This window comes from Podarcis bocagei, assembly GCF_964188305.1.
Source record: "Podarcis bocagei genome assembly, chromosome: 12".
Classification (NCBI taxonomy): Eukaryota; Metazoa; Chordata; class Lepidosauria; order Squamata; family Lacertidae; genus Podarcis; species Podarcis bocagei.
In genome coordinates this window covers 25567564-25587106 of record NC_138137.1, presented here as the reverse complement: position 1 = coordinate 25587106, position 19543 = coordinate 25567564, and the positions used below count along the sequence as shown (strand labels likewise).

The 19543-nt window shown below is 44.5% G+C and overlaps 1 protein-coding gene across 1 annotated transcript; it reads right to left on the bottom strand.

Moving 5' to 3' along the window:
• Positions 1–200: 200 nt before the first annotated feature.
• Positions 201–18372, bottom strand: SPMIP4 (sperm microtubule inner protein 4). Its single transcript, XM_081164708.1, has 9 exons — positions 18287–18372; positions 14837–14979; positions 13412–13573; positions 9991–10020; positions 8533–8642; positions 4357–4418; positions 3446–3611; positions 2628–2719; positions 201–1113 (listed from the first exon to the last, which is right to left on the bottom strand). Exons 2-9 carry the CDS (start codon positions 14968–14970, stop codon positions 325–327), a joined length of 1545 nt encoding a protein of 514 aa, XP_081020834.1. The 5' UTR covers positions 14971–14979; positions 18287–18372; the 3' UTR covers positions 201–324.
• Between the last annotated feature and the right edge of the window lie 1171 nt (positions 18373–19543).

The window sequence follows — 19543 nt, the reverse complement described above, 5'->3', positions numbered from 1 at the left end:
GGAAAGGACTTCCGGAACGGATTAAATTTGAGAACCAAGGTATCACTGTACCTCATAATATTAGAGGCATGGCTAGCAGGTGTGGCCCTAGGTGCGAAGAGGCTTTATGACTTGTTCTCATTTGATTCCTCCCGATCCCCTTCAGAGCTGCCTCGACCTGCCTTTGGACGACACTGAATCAGTACTTCACGCAAGAAAACTGAAAAACTAGGAGAGTGTTTTATAAAGCACAGCAAGCCAATTCAGAAGCAGCAACTGGAAAAATCGGCTGAGAATATTTTCGCCCCTCCCTTTCACTTTTTTTTGAAAGGGTGAGGACGTGTGTCAGTTATAGTGATAGGCATTCACGCCGTAGAATTTGTGCCTTCTGCCTTTCCTGTCGTGATCCCTCAGGTCCCTTATTCCTCCTCTAGTTAGATCACTCAGGCGTTTGATGGCTTCACCCTTCCTAAAACAATACTGCATATCGTTTAATTTTGTTTGAGGCCGAGCTATCCCGCAGTTAGGAATCCATTCTGGGAAAGTGGACCTGCTTTCGATCCCTGGGAACACATTAGGAACACATTGAACACCCGGTATGTCGTCACATGTTTCAAAGCTCACCTCCGTTGGGCCTGGTTTAGAGAGGCTGATGGGATGGTGCCACACAATGTAATTGCTTAAGCGGGAAGGGGGCAGATCTTCGTAGCGAATGGATTCAGCGGGCTTCACAACAATCTCTGGTTCGGGGGGAACAGCAAGCTGTCTTTGATACAACTTCTCCGTCTTCCAAGTATCTGTAATTTTCTGAAACCTGCTCCACGGAAGTTTCGTATGTTTCATGCTTTCTCTCGGGTTACCTACCGGGCGATCGATCTGATTTTGTTGGAAGTCCTCAATTCTCTTTTTTGCTCCGCTGTCCGTTTCCGGAGGCATTTGCCTACTGCTGCTCTGCACCGCATCTAAACATTTGCGTATGAGTGACTCGCCTGTCCATTGAGGTGGGTGCTCACAAATATAGCCAGGATCCTGCTGCTGAGGGTCATAGGGGCGAATTGGTTTGCCTTGAAGTGCGCGAGCAATACGTCCTTCTAAGGGTCTTACTTGAGTCTCAGCTGATGGAAATGATTCTCTCTGAAAAACAGATAGTTTGGGATTGATGTTCTCTAAAGACAACTCTCAGAGCAGCAATGGGGAACTTTTGGCTCTCCAGATGCAGTTAGATTCCCAACTCCCATCAGCCCCGGTCAGCATGGCCAATGGTCAGAGGTGATGGGAGTTGTAGTCCAGCAGTATCTGCCATGCCAGAAATACCCCATTTCTGTTTTAGGACCAAACAAGATACTGTATATCATTTGCTTGATGATTTAATATTTAAATAAATTGTCCTTTGTGCAAGCAAATTCCAGGGCAGTGTATGATAATATCAGCAACAAGAGAATACAGTGGTACCTTGGGTTAAGTACTTAATTCGTTCCGGAGGTCTGTTCTTAACCTGAAACTGTTCTTAACCTGAAGCACCACTTTAGCTAATGGGGCCTCCTGCTGCCACCACGCTGCCGGAGCACAATTTCTGTTCCCATCCTGAAGCAAAGTTCTTAACCTGAAGCACTATTTCTGGGTTAGTGGAGTCTGTAACCTGAAGCGTATGTAACCTGAAGCGTATGTAATCCGAGGTACCACTGTACAAGAAACCAAAAGACAATATCTATGAAACGAACAAACAGACTGGAGAACAGATGTAACCTTTTAAAAATGTGTGGTCAAAGAATAGGGCTGGGCAATATTTGGTTTTCAACAGCGTGATAAACATTGCGATATACTGATATATCATGATGTCTGAAATAAGGATGGAGCTATGTATAAAGGCGCATTGTCTGGGTTCACGGTTTCCCCCACATTGCAATTTTTTGCATAGCACACACAAACACACATAATGATTCGTGATATATTGCCCGGTCAAAAATTATGAAGCCGATACCACAATATGGACTTCAAACTGGTTTTGGACGATATAGTGATATGTCGCCCAGCCCTAACAAAAAGGAAAATCTTAACCTGGTGCTGAAAAGATTGTAACTTCAGTGTCAATGCAAGATTAAAAGTCGCTGTAGGCATTGCAAGGTGACAGCTATGTTCAGGGTATTACCCTTTTTTTACTGTTTATCTCCATTATTATTAGTAATAACAGTTTATTTGTTCCACTCCATTAAAGAAAAGCTTTAATGAAGACATTTCATCACCACGGAGCAATAAAACGTGTCTCATCATGAACAAAGCTAATGCATAGAAAAAGTGTGCCTTGGAACAATAAGGTTGCAGTGTGGAGTGTTGCTGTTCAGAATTCCAGCCTCTCCATTCTCCTTCCCACCTGGTTTTCTAGGACAGTCACCTGGCTGTTCTATGAAACTGAGCATGCTCAATCCTCACTGGGCTGCTTTGTGGTTTCCCCCTTCCCTTAGAGACACGTTTATTTGTTTTTGCATTTCTGCAAACTCCGTGCCCACCTCCCAGCTTGCTGATACCTCCCTCTTGGGTGCTGTGGGTGGGTGCTGCCCTTCAGTCTACATCATCAATGGCATTCACAGCCTGAACATCAGAAATGGAAGGGAGCGATCAGCTTGAAAGGTCCTAGTTGCCATACTTACGAGTTCAACGTCCATGCCCAGTTCTCCAGTTGCTCTGCCAATCATCTTGGGATCATGGTCATCCAGCAGGAAGGGGTTCATAGAACCTTTACCTTAAGCAAACCAATGTTGACATCAGTTTAGGAAGCTAATATGTAATATGTGGTATTTTTCTTTGAAAAATAGCAATAATATTGTTATGTGTTACCCCAGTCTCCAAGCTGTTAGAGATTCCAGGGGTACCTGTGCTTAACCCAGGATTTGGTTTCCTTGGAATGAAAGCCAATGGAGATGGTGGTATCTCCAGGATAAATGGTTTTATTTACACATATATAGATCCCAAGCATAGGTTGGAGCGGCCCACAGCAACACCCCCCCCCCCCAGTTTTTGCTTCCCCTTTAAGCTTCCAGGGGAGACACAAAGTCATGTCTCTGTGTCTGCGGCTTCAACATCCAGCTCACACCTCACAGATATACCAATTCTGGGCATTGTTCTTCTACCTAGGATCATGTGGCCTTTAGTCAGGTGAAGGGAGTGAGGAAGATCCCTATGGCCCCCTTTCCTGGAGAGTAGCATCACTTAGCTCGTTCTTTGAGATGCTCACGAAGGCTTCACTCAAGCCATTATCATTATAAGTTTGACCCATTCTGCAGGTTCCCTACAGCCTTACAGGTACAGGTCCCAATAATTGGGAGCCCAGGTATCATCATCAAGACTGTCCCCCCCAAAAACCCCCCTCATCTTAATATTTTGGAAAATGCAGAGCAAATCTCAAGATGATTTATCTGTAGGTATTTTGTGTTCCAGCATTAATCTCTCATGTCTAATAAGTGTGTACCTGTGTAGTCACGCTTGTAAGTCGAAAACCAGAGGGCCTTTTTGATATTTTCCAGCATGTTGGCAGCTCTGAATGAAATGTCAAGCTCCGGGGGTTTGGAAGTCTTCTTGCGGCCCCCCTTTGGGGAAGCATTTGGGTCGCCTGGCTGACCATTTTCATCGCCATTCTGAGAATAAAAAGTAGGACAGGCATGCTAAATTCTCCTGCTTGAACCGTGCAAGTGTTTGCTGAGAGGGTAGGAAGGACACAACTTTCAAAATTGAAGCTGTCAAGGTTTAAAACGTGGTTTTAGAAATCTGTCCAATTGGGAGCAAATGAATGAGGATGGTAAAAGTTTGGATTCACTTTCCACATAAGAGTCTAGGGGTGGGATGGGGAGCTGTGTTCAGCTTGAGGGCCACATTCCCTTTTGAGCAACCTTCCGGAGGCCATGTGCTAGTGGAGGTCAGGACCAGAGGCAAAACAGGATGGAGCCATTAAAATGAATGCTACCTTAGTACTGTGGGATATTTTCTACACACATTCTGCCATCCTCCCTCCTACATTCAAAGAAGGCATTGCCTCTGCCATGGGCGTGTCTACTTTGTATGATTTTTTAAAAAATCATTTCCTGTCATTGTTCTGTTTTAAACTTTTTTAAAAGGTCATTTTTATTTTGTGCATCATCTCGAGACATATATGTGGAAGGCAGTTAAGAAATAACAACAATAATATTATAGTCCATGAAGCTGGTTGGCAAAGGCTGGTCTACTCTGCCAGAGCTGTCTCCAAGACCTCTTTGTTACTTGAGGTTTCAACATTTTATTTTTAAAGATGGAGGTAACCAGGAATTGAACCTGGTTCTTTTTTATTGCTGAGCTGTAGCCCTCCCTCTAATGTTAAAATCCCCAACCATAGTAGCAATTACCTACAGGAAAGTATCCAAGCCGTCTGTCTAAAGGTTCGCCAGCTCTTTCGTCTCTTTCGGGGCCACCTTTAAAATTCAGGAGGAAATACTTGGTTGCATAATATGAAATTCAAGCAGCTCAGGTAAGAAGAAGAATCTGACTTGGAAGGGGGCAGCTACTTTGCTATAGTCGAGAAACGCTTCCTGGTCCACCACAAATCAGAGATGTACCAGTAGGTCTTGGCCTGTGTCCCGGTTGGGCAGAAGGCAGAAGACTACCATCTTTCGCAGAGCACTTTTAACAATGTTTGTGGAAGAGGAGCAAAATTGGCTGAGTACACACCATACAGTAAAAGCACAACCTTGGGCACAGTAATTTGTGAAGGGTGCTCTGTGAAGGGTCAACCAAAGTTCCCAGGTTTCTTTCCGGGTTGGTGGTAGTGGTGTGTGTTTTAAATGTATGAAGAAGAGAAGAAGAGTTTGGATTTGATATCCCGCTTTATCACTACCCAAAGCGGCTAACATTCTCCTTTCCCTTCCTCCCCACAACAAACACTCTGTGAGGTGAGTGGGGCTGAGAGACTTCAGAGAAGTGTGACTGGCCCAAGGTCACCCAGCAGCTGCATGTGGAGGAGGAATGGAGACACGAACCTGGTTCCCCAGATTACGAGTCTACTGCTCTTAACCACTACACCACACTGGCTCTGGTACACACTCTTGGTGTACAGTCATGATGATTTTGCTGCCAGCGCCTGAATGCAAAGAAGGAACACAGCTGAAGAATTCCTCAGAGAAGGCCATAATTCTTAACCTGATAAGCTTTGCTTGGAATAGAACTTGTCCTCTGATGGTCCCTTGCAAAACAAAAATAGAACCGCACATCTTTCCATCTTTGTACTGCTTAGGGCCAGTCTAGAATGAAGTACTGGCAGATGGAAGAAAGTTTAGAAGGAGGAATGCTAATCACACTATTGTACAATAATGTCTTACAAGCCTCCTTTGTTTACTAGGCAAAGATCCCACAATGTGCTTCAGCATTCTTATTCAGCGTTGTGGTGATGGGTGGTTGGAGATAACAGCTCCTTAACTCAACTTGACCTGTTGCTTAATGCCATTACTTCCCAATGATTAAAGCTTCTTAACACTGTATGCATTTAAACTGGACAAATGTTCTGTGACTGCAGTAGTCTCATGAGGTTTTCCTCTTACATTACTTCCCTTTGCCTGTAATCTGTTTTGCGTTATTGACAACACGTTTATAGAAGTCTGAATGCGCAGTATGGTCATTTATTCATTCATTTATTTAAAAGATGTTATGCTACTTTTTCAACACATTCAAAGCAATTTGGGGGGAAAGGAGAAAAATTAAAACTGGAATAATAAAAATAAACATGCATATACATTGTGGTGTGCTGTCCCCAGGGAGGTTCATCCAGCACCTTCATTATAAGGTACAAGGTAAAGGTAAAGGACCCCTGGACGGTTAAGTCCAGTCAAAGACGACTATGGGGTGCATTACTCATCTTGCTTCAGGCCGAGGGAGCTGGTACTTGTTCACAGACAGCTTTCGGGGTCATGTGACCAGCATGACTAAACTGCTTCTGGTGCAATGGAACACCATGACGGAAACCAGAGCGCATGGAAATGCTTTTTACCTTCCTACTGCAGTGGTACCTATTTATCTACTTGCGCTGGCGTGCTTTCGAACTGCTAGGTTGGCAGGAGCTGGGACAGAGCAGCGGGAGCTCATCCCGTTGCAGGGATTCAAACTGCCGACCTTCTGATCAGCAAGCCCAAGAGGCTCAGTGGCTTAGACCACAGAGCCACCTGCATCCCCCTACCTTCATTATACATCTTTAGACACCAGGCGAAAACATTCTTCTTCAACCAGCCCTTGGCTGATTCTACAACCTTTTAAATGTGTTTGCAGAAGGAGGGGTTATTGTTTTGTTGTTTTTGTTTTAACTATTTATTTGTGCTTTTGCTTTATATTTTATCTTGTTAACCACCCTGAGATCTTGGGATGATGGGCATTATATAAATTTAATAAAACAAACAAACAAACAAACAAATGTGTGTGTATTAGCCAGTTGAAAGCATCATAATAGGTAGATAAAGAAGGGATGGCTTGTCTGAAAAATCAGGCTGAGAAGAACAATCCCTCAGTTTCAGAAGATATTGGGGCCACAGCAGTAAAGCCCTTCCTTTCAGTGGCATATATTTGTATTGCGTAGACAGATGTATAAAGTAACAAAAGCAGGACTGGCTGGATGAAGGAAGCTTGATAATATCACTACATTACAACCTCATCTCCAGGATCTCCCTCCCCCTTTCCTTGGAACAGGAGAAACCCTGCTGCAGGCCTCAGTTGAAAGCCCCACCAGGAACTGTGTGGAACCCTGCCAATAAACCCATTATGTTATGAGCACCTATACAGAGCTTGAATTCAAAAGTCAAGGTTCAGCCATCAGGACTGAGTCTGTGGCTTAGCCTCCTGTGACTCAGTTGATTTGAGCCTGATGGTTTTTTCACCAGCAGATTTCTATTGATTCCAAAACAGTTTTGAGCCTTACATGGATCTCAGAGTCAGAGGATGTTTAGCATTTTCACAGAAGTGTGCAGACGAGGGGGAGATGGGCAAGCCCTGAATACAGAGATGGTCAATGTTTCCTCCACATACCAGGTATGTCATACCTGCCTTTTGGGAAAGGTAGCATAACAAGTAATAGAATCACAGAATGGTAGAGTTGGAAGAGTTGGGGGGCCGGACTATATTTTGAAAAATATATATGAATGAATTCCTGTGCACATTGGGAAGAATGGGGCGGAGGAAGTCTTCATGGCAGGTTCTCGAGCTGGATTTAGGACCCAGGCGGGCCTGATCCGGCTCGGGGGCCGTAGTTTGCCAAACCCCTGATCTAGTCCAACCTTCTGCACTGCAGGAATCTTAACTAGATCATACATGACTGGTGGCCATCCAACCTTTGCTTAAAAACTTCACAGGAAGGAGAGTCCGCTACCTCTTGTTAGGAGTCCGTTCCTCTGCTGAACAGCTCTTGCTGTCAGAAAGTTCTTCCTGAAGTTTAGTCATTTGAAGCCATTGGTTTGACTCCTACCCTCCAATTATATGGACATATTGCTGCTCCCCCTCTTCCCCCAAGATAATGCACAGAACTGCCTTAAAGAAGTTTGAATGAAGAGTTTGGATTTGATATCCTGCTTTATCCCTACCCAAAGGAGTCTCAAAGCGGCTAACATTCTCCTTTCCCTTCCTCCCCCACAACAAACACTCTGTGAGGTGAGTGAGGCTGAGAGACTTCAGAGAAGCGTGACTGGCCCAAGGTCACCCAGCAGCTGCATGTGGAGGAACAGGGAATCAAACCCGGCTCACCAGATTAAGAGTCCACCGCTCTTAACCACTATTCCACACTTCTAAATAGAGAGATCTGCTAGCTTATACAGTTGAGAATATGATCTTCAACAGGCGTGGGGAACATTTAGTGTTCCAGATGCTAAACTACAGCTCCCATCATCCCTTAGCCATTGGCTAAGATTGCTAGGGCAGGTGGGAATTGTCGTTCAGCATCATCTGGAGGGTCGCTGGTTGCACACTTCTTCTTTACAGCTAACCTAAGAGCAGGTTTTTAAATTAAGTTTCTCTAGCTGATAAAATAATAATAATAATTTTTATTTATACCCCACCCTCCCCAGCCAAGGCCAGGCTCAGGGCGGCTAACAAGCAATAATAAAAACAAGTTGAATGAATACAACTTAAAAAGATTAAAATACAACATTAAGATATTGAAACATTAAAATATTAAAATGCAGCCTCATCACAGGAGGAGAAAGGAAAAAGAAAAAAGAAAGAAGGGGAGGGAATCAAACTGGCTCCAAGCCAAAGGCCAGGCGAAACAACTCTGTCTTACAGGCCCTGCAGAAAGAAATCAGATCCTGCAGGGCCCCGGTCTCATGAGACAGAGCGTTCCACCAGGCTGGAGCCAGTGTTGAAAAGGCCCTAGCTCTACTTGAGGCTAATCTAACTTCCTTAGGGCCTGGGACCACTAGGGTGTTGCTATTTATGGACCTTGAGGCTCTCCGTGGGGCATATCAGGAGAGGCGGTCCTGTAGGTACAACATGAGAAAAAGACATGAGAAGACTTAAACCAAAACCGCACACAGGCACAAATGAATAATGCCTTACCTGTGATGTCGATGTTATTGTGGACGTAAGGATGAAGTGGCCGGTGACGGCCGGCCACAAGATGGGTCTCTGGATTGGCTGGCGACTTGTGCCTTAGATACTTCTCATATCTATCAAATACAGCAGAAAGTTTTTGACAGGGACAAAGAACATTGTATGGTCATGATGGGCTTCGGTTGCTTGGAATGGATTTCAGATGAAGAAATACAATCCCTTAATTTTGCTCCATACTTCTACCTTGACTTCTCTACAAGCTGTTCCATACCTGCCGACAGGAATGCCCTGGGTTCAGGCTACAGCAACTACAGGCTACAGCAACACATTTCACCCAGATTTTACTAACAGTATTAAAAAGAAGAAATGTAGTCCTAGGAATAAGCCAAAGGCATGGGAAAGAAGGACATCCCTACTGCCTCACCAGAGTGGTACATGCTCTGGTTATCTCCTGCTTGGCTACTGCAATGCTCTCTACACGGGGCTACCTTCAAAGGTGACTCGGAAGCTACAATTAATCCAGAATGCAGTTGCTAGACTGGTGACTGGGAGTGGCCACTGGGACCATATAACACCTGTCCCAAAGGATCTACGTTGGCTCCCAGTACGTTTCTGAGTTTAATTCAAAGTGTTGGTGTTGACCTTTAAAGCCTTAAACTGTTTTGGCCCTGGACATCTGAAGGAGCATCTCCATCCTCATTATTCAGCCTGGACATTGAGGTCCAGCTCCTTCTGGCTGCTCCCTCATTGAAAGAATTGAGGTTATAGGGAACCAGGCAGAGGGCCTTTTTGGTAGTCACCCCCCCCCCCATGGAATGCCCTCCCATCAGATGTCAAGGAAATAATAATATGACTTTTCATAGATATCTGAAGGCAGTCCTCTTTTGGGAAGCTTTTGATGTTTGGTGTTCTGTTGGAAGCTGCCCAGAGTGGCTGGGATACAAGCAATAAATTATTATCATTACTCAGCGTGAATTCTTTCCCTTTTCCTAGGAAGATGACCCCACACCTGCCCTTCTCTGCACCCGAAGTGCTAAATGCACACACTTGTTTTCTTTCTTAACTATTTTTGCACTTCAGGAAGGGTAATGCAGAATTCTGGAACGAGGTCCAGTGGAGAGCTTGGACCATCGTTTTCTAGCCAATAAATTATACAGAAACTAATTTAACAATAAACCAAAGGGAAGGGCAGTGTCCTCGGCATCAGCAAGCCTTTGTGGTCATCTTCAGCTCTTTCTGTCGCCTCAGGGGGAAGAGCTGGGAACCTGACTGTGGCATCAGTTGCCAGGAACTAGAAGCCACAAACTCCTCCATATAGTCCTAATATATTGTACATTTTGAACTGTAAGCTGCTTTAGAAGCCAGTTTGGCTGGGAAATGGATAAAAATGTTAGTCATACTTTTTCTGTTATCTGAATATAAAACACACAGATTTTAACACAGACGTAAGTTAACTATACTTACTCCTCTGAATTTTCTGGCAAGTCAGGAAGTCTGTAATAAGAGAGAGGTCAGCCAATTACGTCAGTGTATAGGATACCTTATACTTCCAAAAGGCAGTTGTAATTGAGACTATTCTGATTGTTGCAGCTGAATCTGGCCAAATGGCTTTAGGATATACTCGAAGCTTTGTAAATTTCACCCATTGGTCTGGAGAGGTCCAGAAGGTACAACACGAGAACGGGCCTTCTCTACAGTGGCTCCCTGCCTGTGGAATGTTCCCCCCCAGGGAAGTTCACCTGGTGCCTTAGGTGCCAGGCAAAAACGTTCCTGTTTAATCAGGCCCTTGGCTGATTTGATTGACATCCTATGCCCTTTTAAATTGTGGGGTGGGTTTTTTTTTTGGGGGGGTAGGGTTATTATGTTGTTGTTTTTATTTTGATTATGTATTTTGTGGTTTTATATTTTGATTTTATTCTGTGAACCACCCTGGCACCTTCGGGTATAGGGGGGGGTATATAAATTCAATTGATGAAGATGATGATAAAGATGATGATAAAATGTCCTTCACGTTTTGGACATGGATTGTAACATGATGCAAACAGCAGCACTTTGCGTTGTTAGGAGTCAAAATGAGGAGAACCTCATTGGATGGATCTACTTTGGGAGACAAATGTTATTTGGAATCCATCAGGTAGTATTTTGTCTGCACTGTGCTGAATTATTCATAGTTGTAAAATATTTACATCAGTGGTTTATTGATTTTGGTAATTATTTTGCTATTAAACAGTGTATTTTGTATTGTACTGTATTTAGAATCATATAGAATTGTAGAGCTGGATGGGATCCTAAGGGTCATCTAGTCCAACCCCCTGCAAGGCAGGAATCTCAACATGCAGTCCCCCATCCAATTTGAAACCAGACCAGACCCTGCTTAGCTTTGCAAATGTGCTAGCAGTTTTGTTGCTGCATCACTAGCAGGTAACTTCTGTTTGATTATTTTTGTCCACCGCCCTGGGATCCTATGGGCTGAAGGGCACTTTTAAAATCAAATTAATAACAGCAGAAGCAGCAACCAAAAATTATAGGGAGCAAGGCTTGCATGTGTGCAGTAAAAGGAGGCGGTCGACTTCTGAGGTGCTAAAAGAGACTGTGCCATTTCAAACTGCAGGTGGTAGATCACATCTTTTAACCCTCCCCGTACATAAACAACTCACTGGAAGTAGTTCAGTCCTGTTCAGTAAATTTATTGTGCTAGCCAAAGGACCTGACAAAACCATATAACACAGGCAATATAAAATATAAAGCAAAACCTCTATTTGAACAAACAGAACCATGTGTTGCAAGCAAGACTGTGAACAGGGAGCCTCCGCAACCACATACATTGTATTTCAATTTAGAACGCCAAATCTTCCTTACAATTTACTGTAATTTTGTCCAATTCCTTCTTCCTAATCTTTCTCGCCGCTAGTGCAAAAAGGGTGACTTTATGAGCCTCACGGGTGTTAGAGTTACTCAGCAATCTCAGAACTCTCTCTGCCGAGGAGAGACTGCTTTCTTGAACAAACAGGGGATTTAGAAACCATCTCCAAGCTCCGTGTATGATGGGCAATAAAACAAATAATGAAGAATGTCTTCGACCCCTGGTTGCCCACATATACAGAATCTACCTGCATATGGAATCTTTGCAAGTAGAGAGCTAGGGCAACATGGAATGGTCCCAGCTAGCCAATCCTTTCTTCCAGATGTGCTAGGTTTTTTACTTGCAAGATGAGCAATTTTATGAAGGGGTGAAGTTCTAAACAAACCACTTTGCTGAATGCGTAGAGCAGGTTTAATCTATCTAGTCTGTTCTTTCCAGCTTTCTGGAGACTGGTTTCCTGAAATGACGTGTGTCCAGACATAACCACAAACGTTACAAACACTGCACGGGAAGGAAGTATGTTTTAAAATAAGGAACCACTGCTTCCCTACATCAATACCTAATAGGGGAGGGGCCCAGCTCAGGATCTCAAGTGGACTCATTGTAATATCTGGATTTGAAGACTGAAAAAATATTGGGTTATGAAAAATAGAATAGGTGGATGTTAATGAGTGAATACTTTATTTAGGTGAAGGACAGAAAACCGGAAGTCTTTTTATCTCCTCCCCTCTTTCTTTTCCTTTTCCCTTCTTTTCCCCTTTGTTCCTTTTTAGATTAGATTTTTAAAGTATTTATTTTATTCTGGTGTATTATAAAAGATAATTTGTACTGGGAATGAACCTTTGTATATCTTTGGATTAGTATAAATGCAAATAGATATATTTTTTAAAAGGATCTCATGTGGGCTTTAATAGTTGTTCTTGGAATGTATCCTAATTTTTTCATTATGCTGATAAAGCAACTTTGTTTCTTTCTGAATGAAACAGGCATTCAAACCTTATTCCAGTTCTAAAAACGTGCAGCAACCACTTTTTGTGTTTTGGTGCCATCAGGTGGCCAAACTATAGTTCTGCAGTTCTAATCCCACAATGCTCAAGTTTCTGTCAGCCGGCTAAGTTTTCATATGGGCAATGAGAGAACCTTTTCTTCAGTTATTAACTTAACCGCTAGCTCTCTGCAAGGACTGAGACTCTGCATCAAAATATACAGGCACAACCACAACAGCACTCGAGCTCCATGTGCTATTTAAAGACAGTCTGATCTTAGCTGGGAACAACATCTTGAGAGACAACCATGTTAACCTGTTGCTGCAAATATAACAAAGGGTGCTTCTAGACTGCCATTATTTTCAAGTGGAATTCTGTCATCTAACCTCCCCAGAAACAAATCAGAACAAAAGCTTATCAAATAGCCAAAGCTGTCTAACCTTCCTGCAAACCAATAAGAATGGAAGCCAAAGCAGTTCATCTTTAACACATAATCATTTATGAACTGACACGGAATCCAGTCCACAAAAGCCCATTTTATAATACAGTTGTCTTTAAAGGGGTCACAATACAATCTGTGGTTTTAATCTTAGGATATATGTGACCTGACTCTTGTGATGAAGATACCTGTCTATCTTAGCGATGCTGACTAAAAACCCATTCAACCAAGCTTAAATGCAAAACCACACAAGGTATATAGGAGTGCCCTTTGCTATGGCACTATTGCCAAAATAATGACATACTTGTTAATGTAGTGATCTGATAACTGCAGAATTTCAGGATGTAGACACCAGTGCCTCATTATTGAATGCTGCAGGTATTTTAAACGTGAGCTTAGTGTATCATAAAAGCGCTCTGTTCACATTGGGCAGTCTCTTTTGACCATAGGATGGAGGGAATGTTTTTTTATAAAATAAATATTCTTCCAGGTTTAGTCCTCATCAGTTTTTGGCTTTCCAAGCATTTATGAATTGGCTTCTGGATTTGAACACGAATATCCAGCCATCCAGAGACAGAGAGAAAGCAGATAGCCTACCTTAGTGGGGCATCTCTGTTACTGCCATAGTACTGGTGTTCCTGATCAAACTTGTAAGGTGGCTCGTAGATTCTGTGGGATTCTGGCAACAGGGGTTCAGATTCTTGTTCCCCTTTCACGATGGGCTTGCGCAGCTGGAATATTTCCCTTAGCTCTTCATATCTGAAATCAGATCAAATGTTCCCAAAGAGCAGCTGCAACAATGATACTCTACCTGAGTAACGCTCGCTTCATAGCTAGAATGGCCACTTACCAGACCAGAGGGCAAAAGAGGACACAGATTTGCATAGTAGTTGCACATGCTGATTAAGATGCATTGGTTCACATTTGGAAGCAATTGCTGCAGTTTAAATAGAAACATAATGCATCTTGCCATAGCGGGCATGACTGCTGACCAGGCTCTGACTGTTGATAGTCAACTTGAAGGCTCTCTCGCCTTTGCCAGTGTGGTGTAGTGGTTAAGAGCGGTAGTCTCATAATCTGGGGAACCGGGTTCGCATCTCTGCTCCTCCATATGCAGCTGCTGGGTGACCTTGGACTAGTCACACTTCTTTGAAGTCTCTCAGCCCCACTCACCTCACAGAGTGTTTGTTGTGGGGGAGGAAGGGAAAGGAGAATGTTAGCCGCTTTGAGACTCCTTAGGGTAGTGATAAAGTGGGATGTCAACCTTTTATAAAAAGGATGTCAGACCCCTGACAGTTAAGTCCAGTTGCGAATGACTCTGGGGTTGCATCGCTCATCTCGCTTTACTAGCCGAGGGAGCCAACGTTTGTCTGCAGACAGTTTTTCCCGGTCATGCGGCCAGCATTAAACTTCTGGCAAAATCAGAGCAGCACATGGAAATGCTGTTTACCTTTCTACCAGAGCGGTACCTATTTCTCTACTTGCACTTTTTTGCGTGCTTTCGAACTGCTAGGTTGGCAGGAGCTGGGACCGAGCAACGGGAGCTCACCCCATCGCGGGGATTCAAACCGCCAACCTTCCGATTGGCAAGCCCAAGGCTCGGTGGTTTACACCACAGCGCCACCCATGTCCCTATATGTGTGTTTACTCAATTAAATCTCATCAAAGTCAATGAGGCTTAATTCCAATACACAGCATTGTGGCCATAATGAGTATATTCATACTACAGTGGTACCTCAGGTTACAAACACCTTGGGTCACAAACACTTTGGGTTACAGACTCCGCTAACCCAGAAGTAGTACCTCAGGTTAAAAACTTTACTTCAGGATGAGAACAGAAATTATGCGGCAGCGGCAGCGGGAGGCCCCATTAGCTAAAGTGGTACCTCAGGTTAAGAACGGTTTCGGGTTAAGAATGGACCTCCGGAACAAATTAAGTTCATAACCAGAGGTACCACTGTATAAGACCTAATTCAGTTACATAGAGATATTGGAAAAAAATAGAGTGAATAGCCTTCTTACCTTTCTGGTGATATAGGTGGGCCCGGGGGGATATGCAGCGGAGTCAGGTGATTCTCAGATTCCAAGGTTTTTGTTACTAAGGCTGTTCCATCTTGAGCATCATTGTAATAGGTCATACCCGTATGCATTTCCATCTTTAATAGCTACAGAGTAAATTTATACACAGAAAAGTCCGTGATCAAAGCAACTAGCATTTTGCTTAGTTTGAACAGATAAAATTCTGTTTCGATAGGTAACTAGAATTGACTTTTAACAGCGCCAACTTCATTACTGAAAGAGATCACTTTTCAGATTGCAATGTGAAAATGAGAGAGTCTGGACAAAAATAGACATGACAATGAATTTCATGATTAACTAGAAACATTGAAAACTTGGGATTTTAGAAAAGAAGAAGCCAATTTTGTTTTTTCAAAGTGACACAGTATCATATTAAAACAAAGTCCCTTAAAAAGCTGGAAGGGACTAGAGCAACCTTTTCCAATCTGATGCAGTCCAGATGTTTAGAACTGCCACCCCTGGCTGGATGGGGTTGATGGGAGTTGGAGTTCAGTAACATCTGGAGACACCATGTTGAGGGAATGCTGGATTAAAGTTATTTGCATGAGGGGAAATTCTCTTTCAACTTCTGGGTATTGTACCAAATGGTATGTGGGAAGAATATGAGTCAGTTTCTTCTTAGCAGCCATTCAATAAACTCTAGCTCTTACTTTGATTTCCCTTAAGATGTAGTTCATGGCAGAAATACAATTATACCATGCCTTACACTCTAATGTGATCTAGCATTGAACTTTGACAAATTCATACAGAACTATCACACATTTCTGTTGTGTTCCACTTTTGATAAATACATGCAGTTTTGTGAATGTGTTCGCCTGCTGGATTACACCAGCGTTACGCCCCATATACCAGTGCTATGGGTACATGAAATGCCAGGATGTGACCGTAGTTGGTTCTATCCCTGTTCCCTTCTTCAAAGGACATTTCAGTGGAAGAAATATACAAGCAGAGCATAAGGCAGGGGTGGCAAGCCTGTGACCTTCCAAATGTTGCTATATTATACCTCCCATCATCCCTGCCCATTGGCGATGCTGACTGGGTCTGATGAAAGCCAAAGTCCAACAACATCTGGAGGGCCACAGGTTTGGCACAAGGAGAAGCAAAGAGGCCCCCTTCCAAGGCAGGAGATGCGCTACCCCATAGCAGATCCCCAAACAGAGATAGCTTGCATATCCAAGATGCCCTCAGCCAGAAACCAGTTTTCTTTCTGTGTCCCTTTCTTCCAAATGGCAAGTAGTCTATGTTTACACAAACTGTTCACATCATCCTCTGCCTCTCAGCTGGAGGGGTGGTTGTAGGCAGTGGCGTAGCGTGGGGGGTGCAGGGGGGGGGGCCGGCCGCACCGGGCGCAACATCTGGGGGTTAGGGTTAGGGGGCGCAAATCCACGGGTTAGGGGGTGCAAATTACTTGCCTTGCCCCGGGTGCTGACAACCCATGCTACGCCACTGGTTGTAGGTCACCTTCTCTGTGCTCCAATGGGTACCTCATTCAAAGGCATACAAAGCATCCCAGCTATCAGGGACTGGACTGAGGAGGAATGGTGGGGACCGCACCCCCTGCGCTTCCCAGAGAAGAGGGAGACAGTATAGATTTAGAACAGTGGTTTGCAGAAGGTCATAGTTCAGAGGCTGCAGAGGGGAGAAGCTGGGAAATATTGGGAGAGGAGCAGGAGGAGGAAGAAGAACCCGGGGAGGGACAGCTGACAAATTCAGTGTATTTGGAAAGCATTCCTGATCCGCCCCCCCCCCCCGCAGGACCTGGCGAGCATTGAGAGTAGGAGAACAGAAAGCTCAGAGGCAAAAAGCACAGATTAGCTGATGCAGGGATGATGTATACCGTATTTTTCGCTCTATAGGACGCACTTTTCCCCCTTCAAAAATGAAGGGGAAATGTGTGTGCGTCCTATGGAGCGAAGACGCCATAGCCCCGCGACCCTCTCCCGGCTGGAGAGGTGACGGGCGGCTTTAGAGGCTCCTGCCATAGCCGCGCGTCACCTCTACAGCCGGGAGAGCGCGCGGGGGGCTAAAGAAGCCATAGCCCCGCGACCCTCTCCCGGCTGGAGAGGTGATGCGCGGCTATGGCAGGAGCCTCTCCGCTACGCCTTTCCGCTGCTCCCTGACCTGCTCTTAGGGGCTGGTGGTGGGCTTCCCCCCGCCAGCCCCAAAGAGCAGGTCGAAAGGAACCTGAAGCCTGGAGAGCGAGAGGGGTCAGTGCACACCGACCCCTCTCGCTCTCCAGGCTTCCAAGGTAGCTGCCTGAACGCACCTTAAACGGCACCTTGTTTTAGAGCGGGAAAACAAGAGGGGGAAAGTTCTTCCCCTCTCTGTGCAGCGCCTCCTGCCGCTTCACTGAAGGGGCGCTGGGCAGAGAGGGGGAGATTTTTTTTTTCTTGTTCTCCCCCCTCTAAAACAAAGTGTGTCCTATTGTCCGGTGCGTCCTATGGTGCGAAAAATATGGTAATAGGAGAGACGGAGGGGGTGGGACTTTACTCAGAGCAACGCCATTATCTGAGAGACTGCATCCTATGTCTATTTCTCTGAATATTGAATAAAACATCTTGGTAAGAGCTTCTTGTTTTTTCCATTACAGTGGTACCTAGGGTTACATACGATTCAGGTTATATACACTTCAGGTTACAGACTCCACGAACCCAGAAATAGTACCTCGGGTTAAGAACTTTGCTTCAGGATGAGAACAGAAATCGTGCTCTGGCGGCGGGAGGCCCCATTAGCTAAAGTGGTGCTTCAGGTTAAGAACAGATTCAGGTTAAGAATAGACCTCCGGAACGAATTAAGTACTTAACCTGAGGTACCACTGTACTGGCAGCCTGCTGTGAGGGAGGAGGATCAGATTCCCTGCAGCCTGACACCAGCTATCAACCTAGCCATTATCCCTCATCAGCCACCCATTCTGGACTATTAACTAATAACCTGCTCTGCCTCCACGGTCAAAGGCAGTCAACTTTCCGAATACCAGTTGCAGAAAACCGCAAGAGGGGAGAGCGTGTTTTCGCACTTGGGTCCTGCTTGCGATCTCCCCATTGCCATCTGGCTGACCACTCTAAGAAGAGAAGGCTGGACTAGATGGGCCCTTGGCCTGATCCAGTAGGCTTGTCTTATGTTCTAACTTGCTCAACGCCATCCGTCAACAACCACAACACCATGAATCGTGCAACACATGTCCACTTTCAAAGTTGTTATTATCATTTATTAAATTTGTATGCCACCCTCTACCCGCAGGATGGATGAAGATCCATCTTTGGTGCTTCCATTAGTCTCCAGGCCTTTTCCCCAACCCCATGCAGTGTTGAAAGTTAGACAGATAAGAATAGCTAGAAGAGAGGAAACAGATGGAAGCAGACATAAAAGTGGAAGTTTGAGCCTCAAACCTACCTTTCTAGTTTAAGGTCAGTGCAGTTCTAGTTTCCTGCCCTGCCCTGTCAGTGGTATCTGACATCACAATGGAGGAGATTGTCCTGATTGTTTGCTTTCACAGTTTCTGATGGAAAATTATCTTGTTGAATTTGGCACATTGTATTCCGGTAAAATGGATGTGGAAAAGTGAAATATAGTGCTTGATACAGAAACCAAAATACCACGAATGTACTTAAAGGAAGTTTAACTAAATTGTGCTTTGAAAAGCAACCTTTTATGCTACTTCTTGAAACAAGGGGGAGATATCTGAGAGTGACGGCCACGTTCTCATTAAACCAGTGCTTAGTTTTGTATTCTCTATGTTTCGACAGAATGAAACACATTCTAATGTTCATAGTCCCTGGGAACAGGGCAATGTTCTCCACTACAGCTGAAGGCAGCAGGCTTAGGGGGTGCAGGGGAGGCCACATGGCACACCCCATATGGCTCTCTCCTCCAACATCTGGTCACCACTCCCCATCCCCTAGCGGTGGAGGCAAATAGGGCACTGCCCCACCAACCTTAGTCTGCCCTCAGCCAATCCCCACCTGCCTGATTTCTTGGTTATACAACCAGTCAGGGGATGGCTTTGACTCTCATTGGCTCTGGCTCTACCTAATGTTGGTCCTCCTACTTTCTGCCCTACAAGTCCAACCCCTGACCACTACCTGCCAGCATCTGATTCCTCAGGTGGCCAATGATAGAGATACTTTCCTCTTGGTACTTATGGGGGACAATTATGACAATTTCAATCAAAACCATGGTGGGAGAGGAAAGAGTTGAAGCTCCCCTCCCCATGTACCTGGCCCTGATGAAAATCAGGGCTCCCACACTTAAAAAGCCAAAAACTCAGAGATTATTAGCAGTGACACAGTACAGTCTGTTGTTTAGTTTGGCCCTGATTTGTACATGAACGCAACCGCAGTACAATCCTGCAGGTGTCTGGACTCACTTTACAACCGCCAGCTCTTCATTGATTCATCTCTGACTTCTTGGCCTAACAAGAGTATCGTGTTCTTATTCTTTTGAAAAATAAAGGGCTTAGGCACCAACACACAACTTGTGTGAGAAACAAAGAAGGTTTGGGAGCTCCTGCAGCTTCCTGAAATCCATTCCTGTAGGTTTGATTTATTCCAGTCCTTCCCCTGCCTTTCTCCCCAGTTCATGAATAATATATATATGCATGGATAATAAATAATCGACAGATAGCCATCCTTGTGTGTGTTACCTGCCTAG

What these genes read in the sequence shown, in the direction of transcription:
- SPMIP4 (XM_081164708.1), bottom strand. Translation starts at nt 14,970, where the DNA reads ATGGAAATGCATACGGGTATGACCTATTACAATGATGCTCAAGATGGA. An exon ending in TTACAAGCGTGACTACACAG is followed by an intron (nt 2,720 to 3,445) that starts GTACACACTTAT and finishes GGTTTGCTTAAG; the next exon opens with GTAAAGGTTCTATGAACCCC. An exon ending in TGGGCATGGACGTTGAACTC is followed by an intron (nt 1,114 to 2,627) that starts GTAAGTATGGCA and finishes TCTGTTTTTCAG; the next exon opens with AGAGAATCATTTCCATCAGC.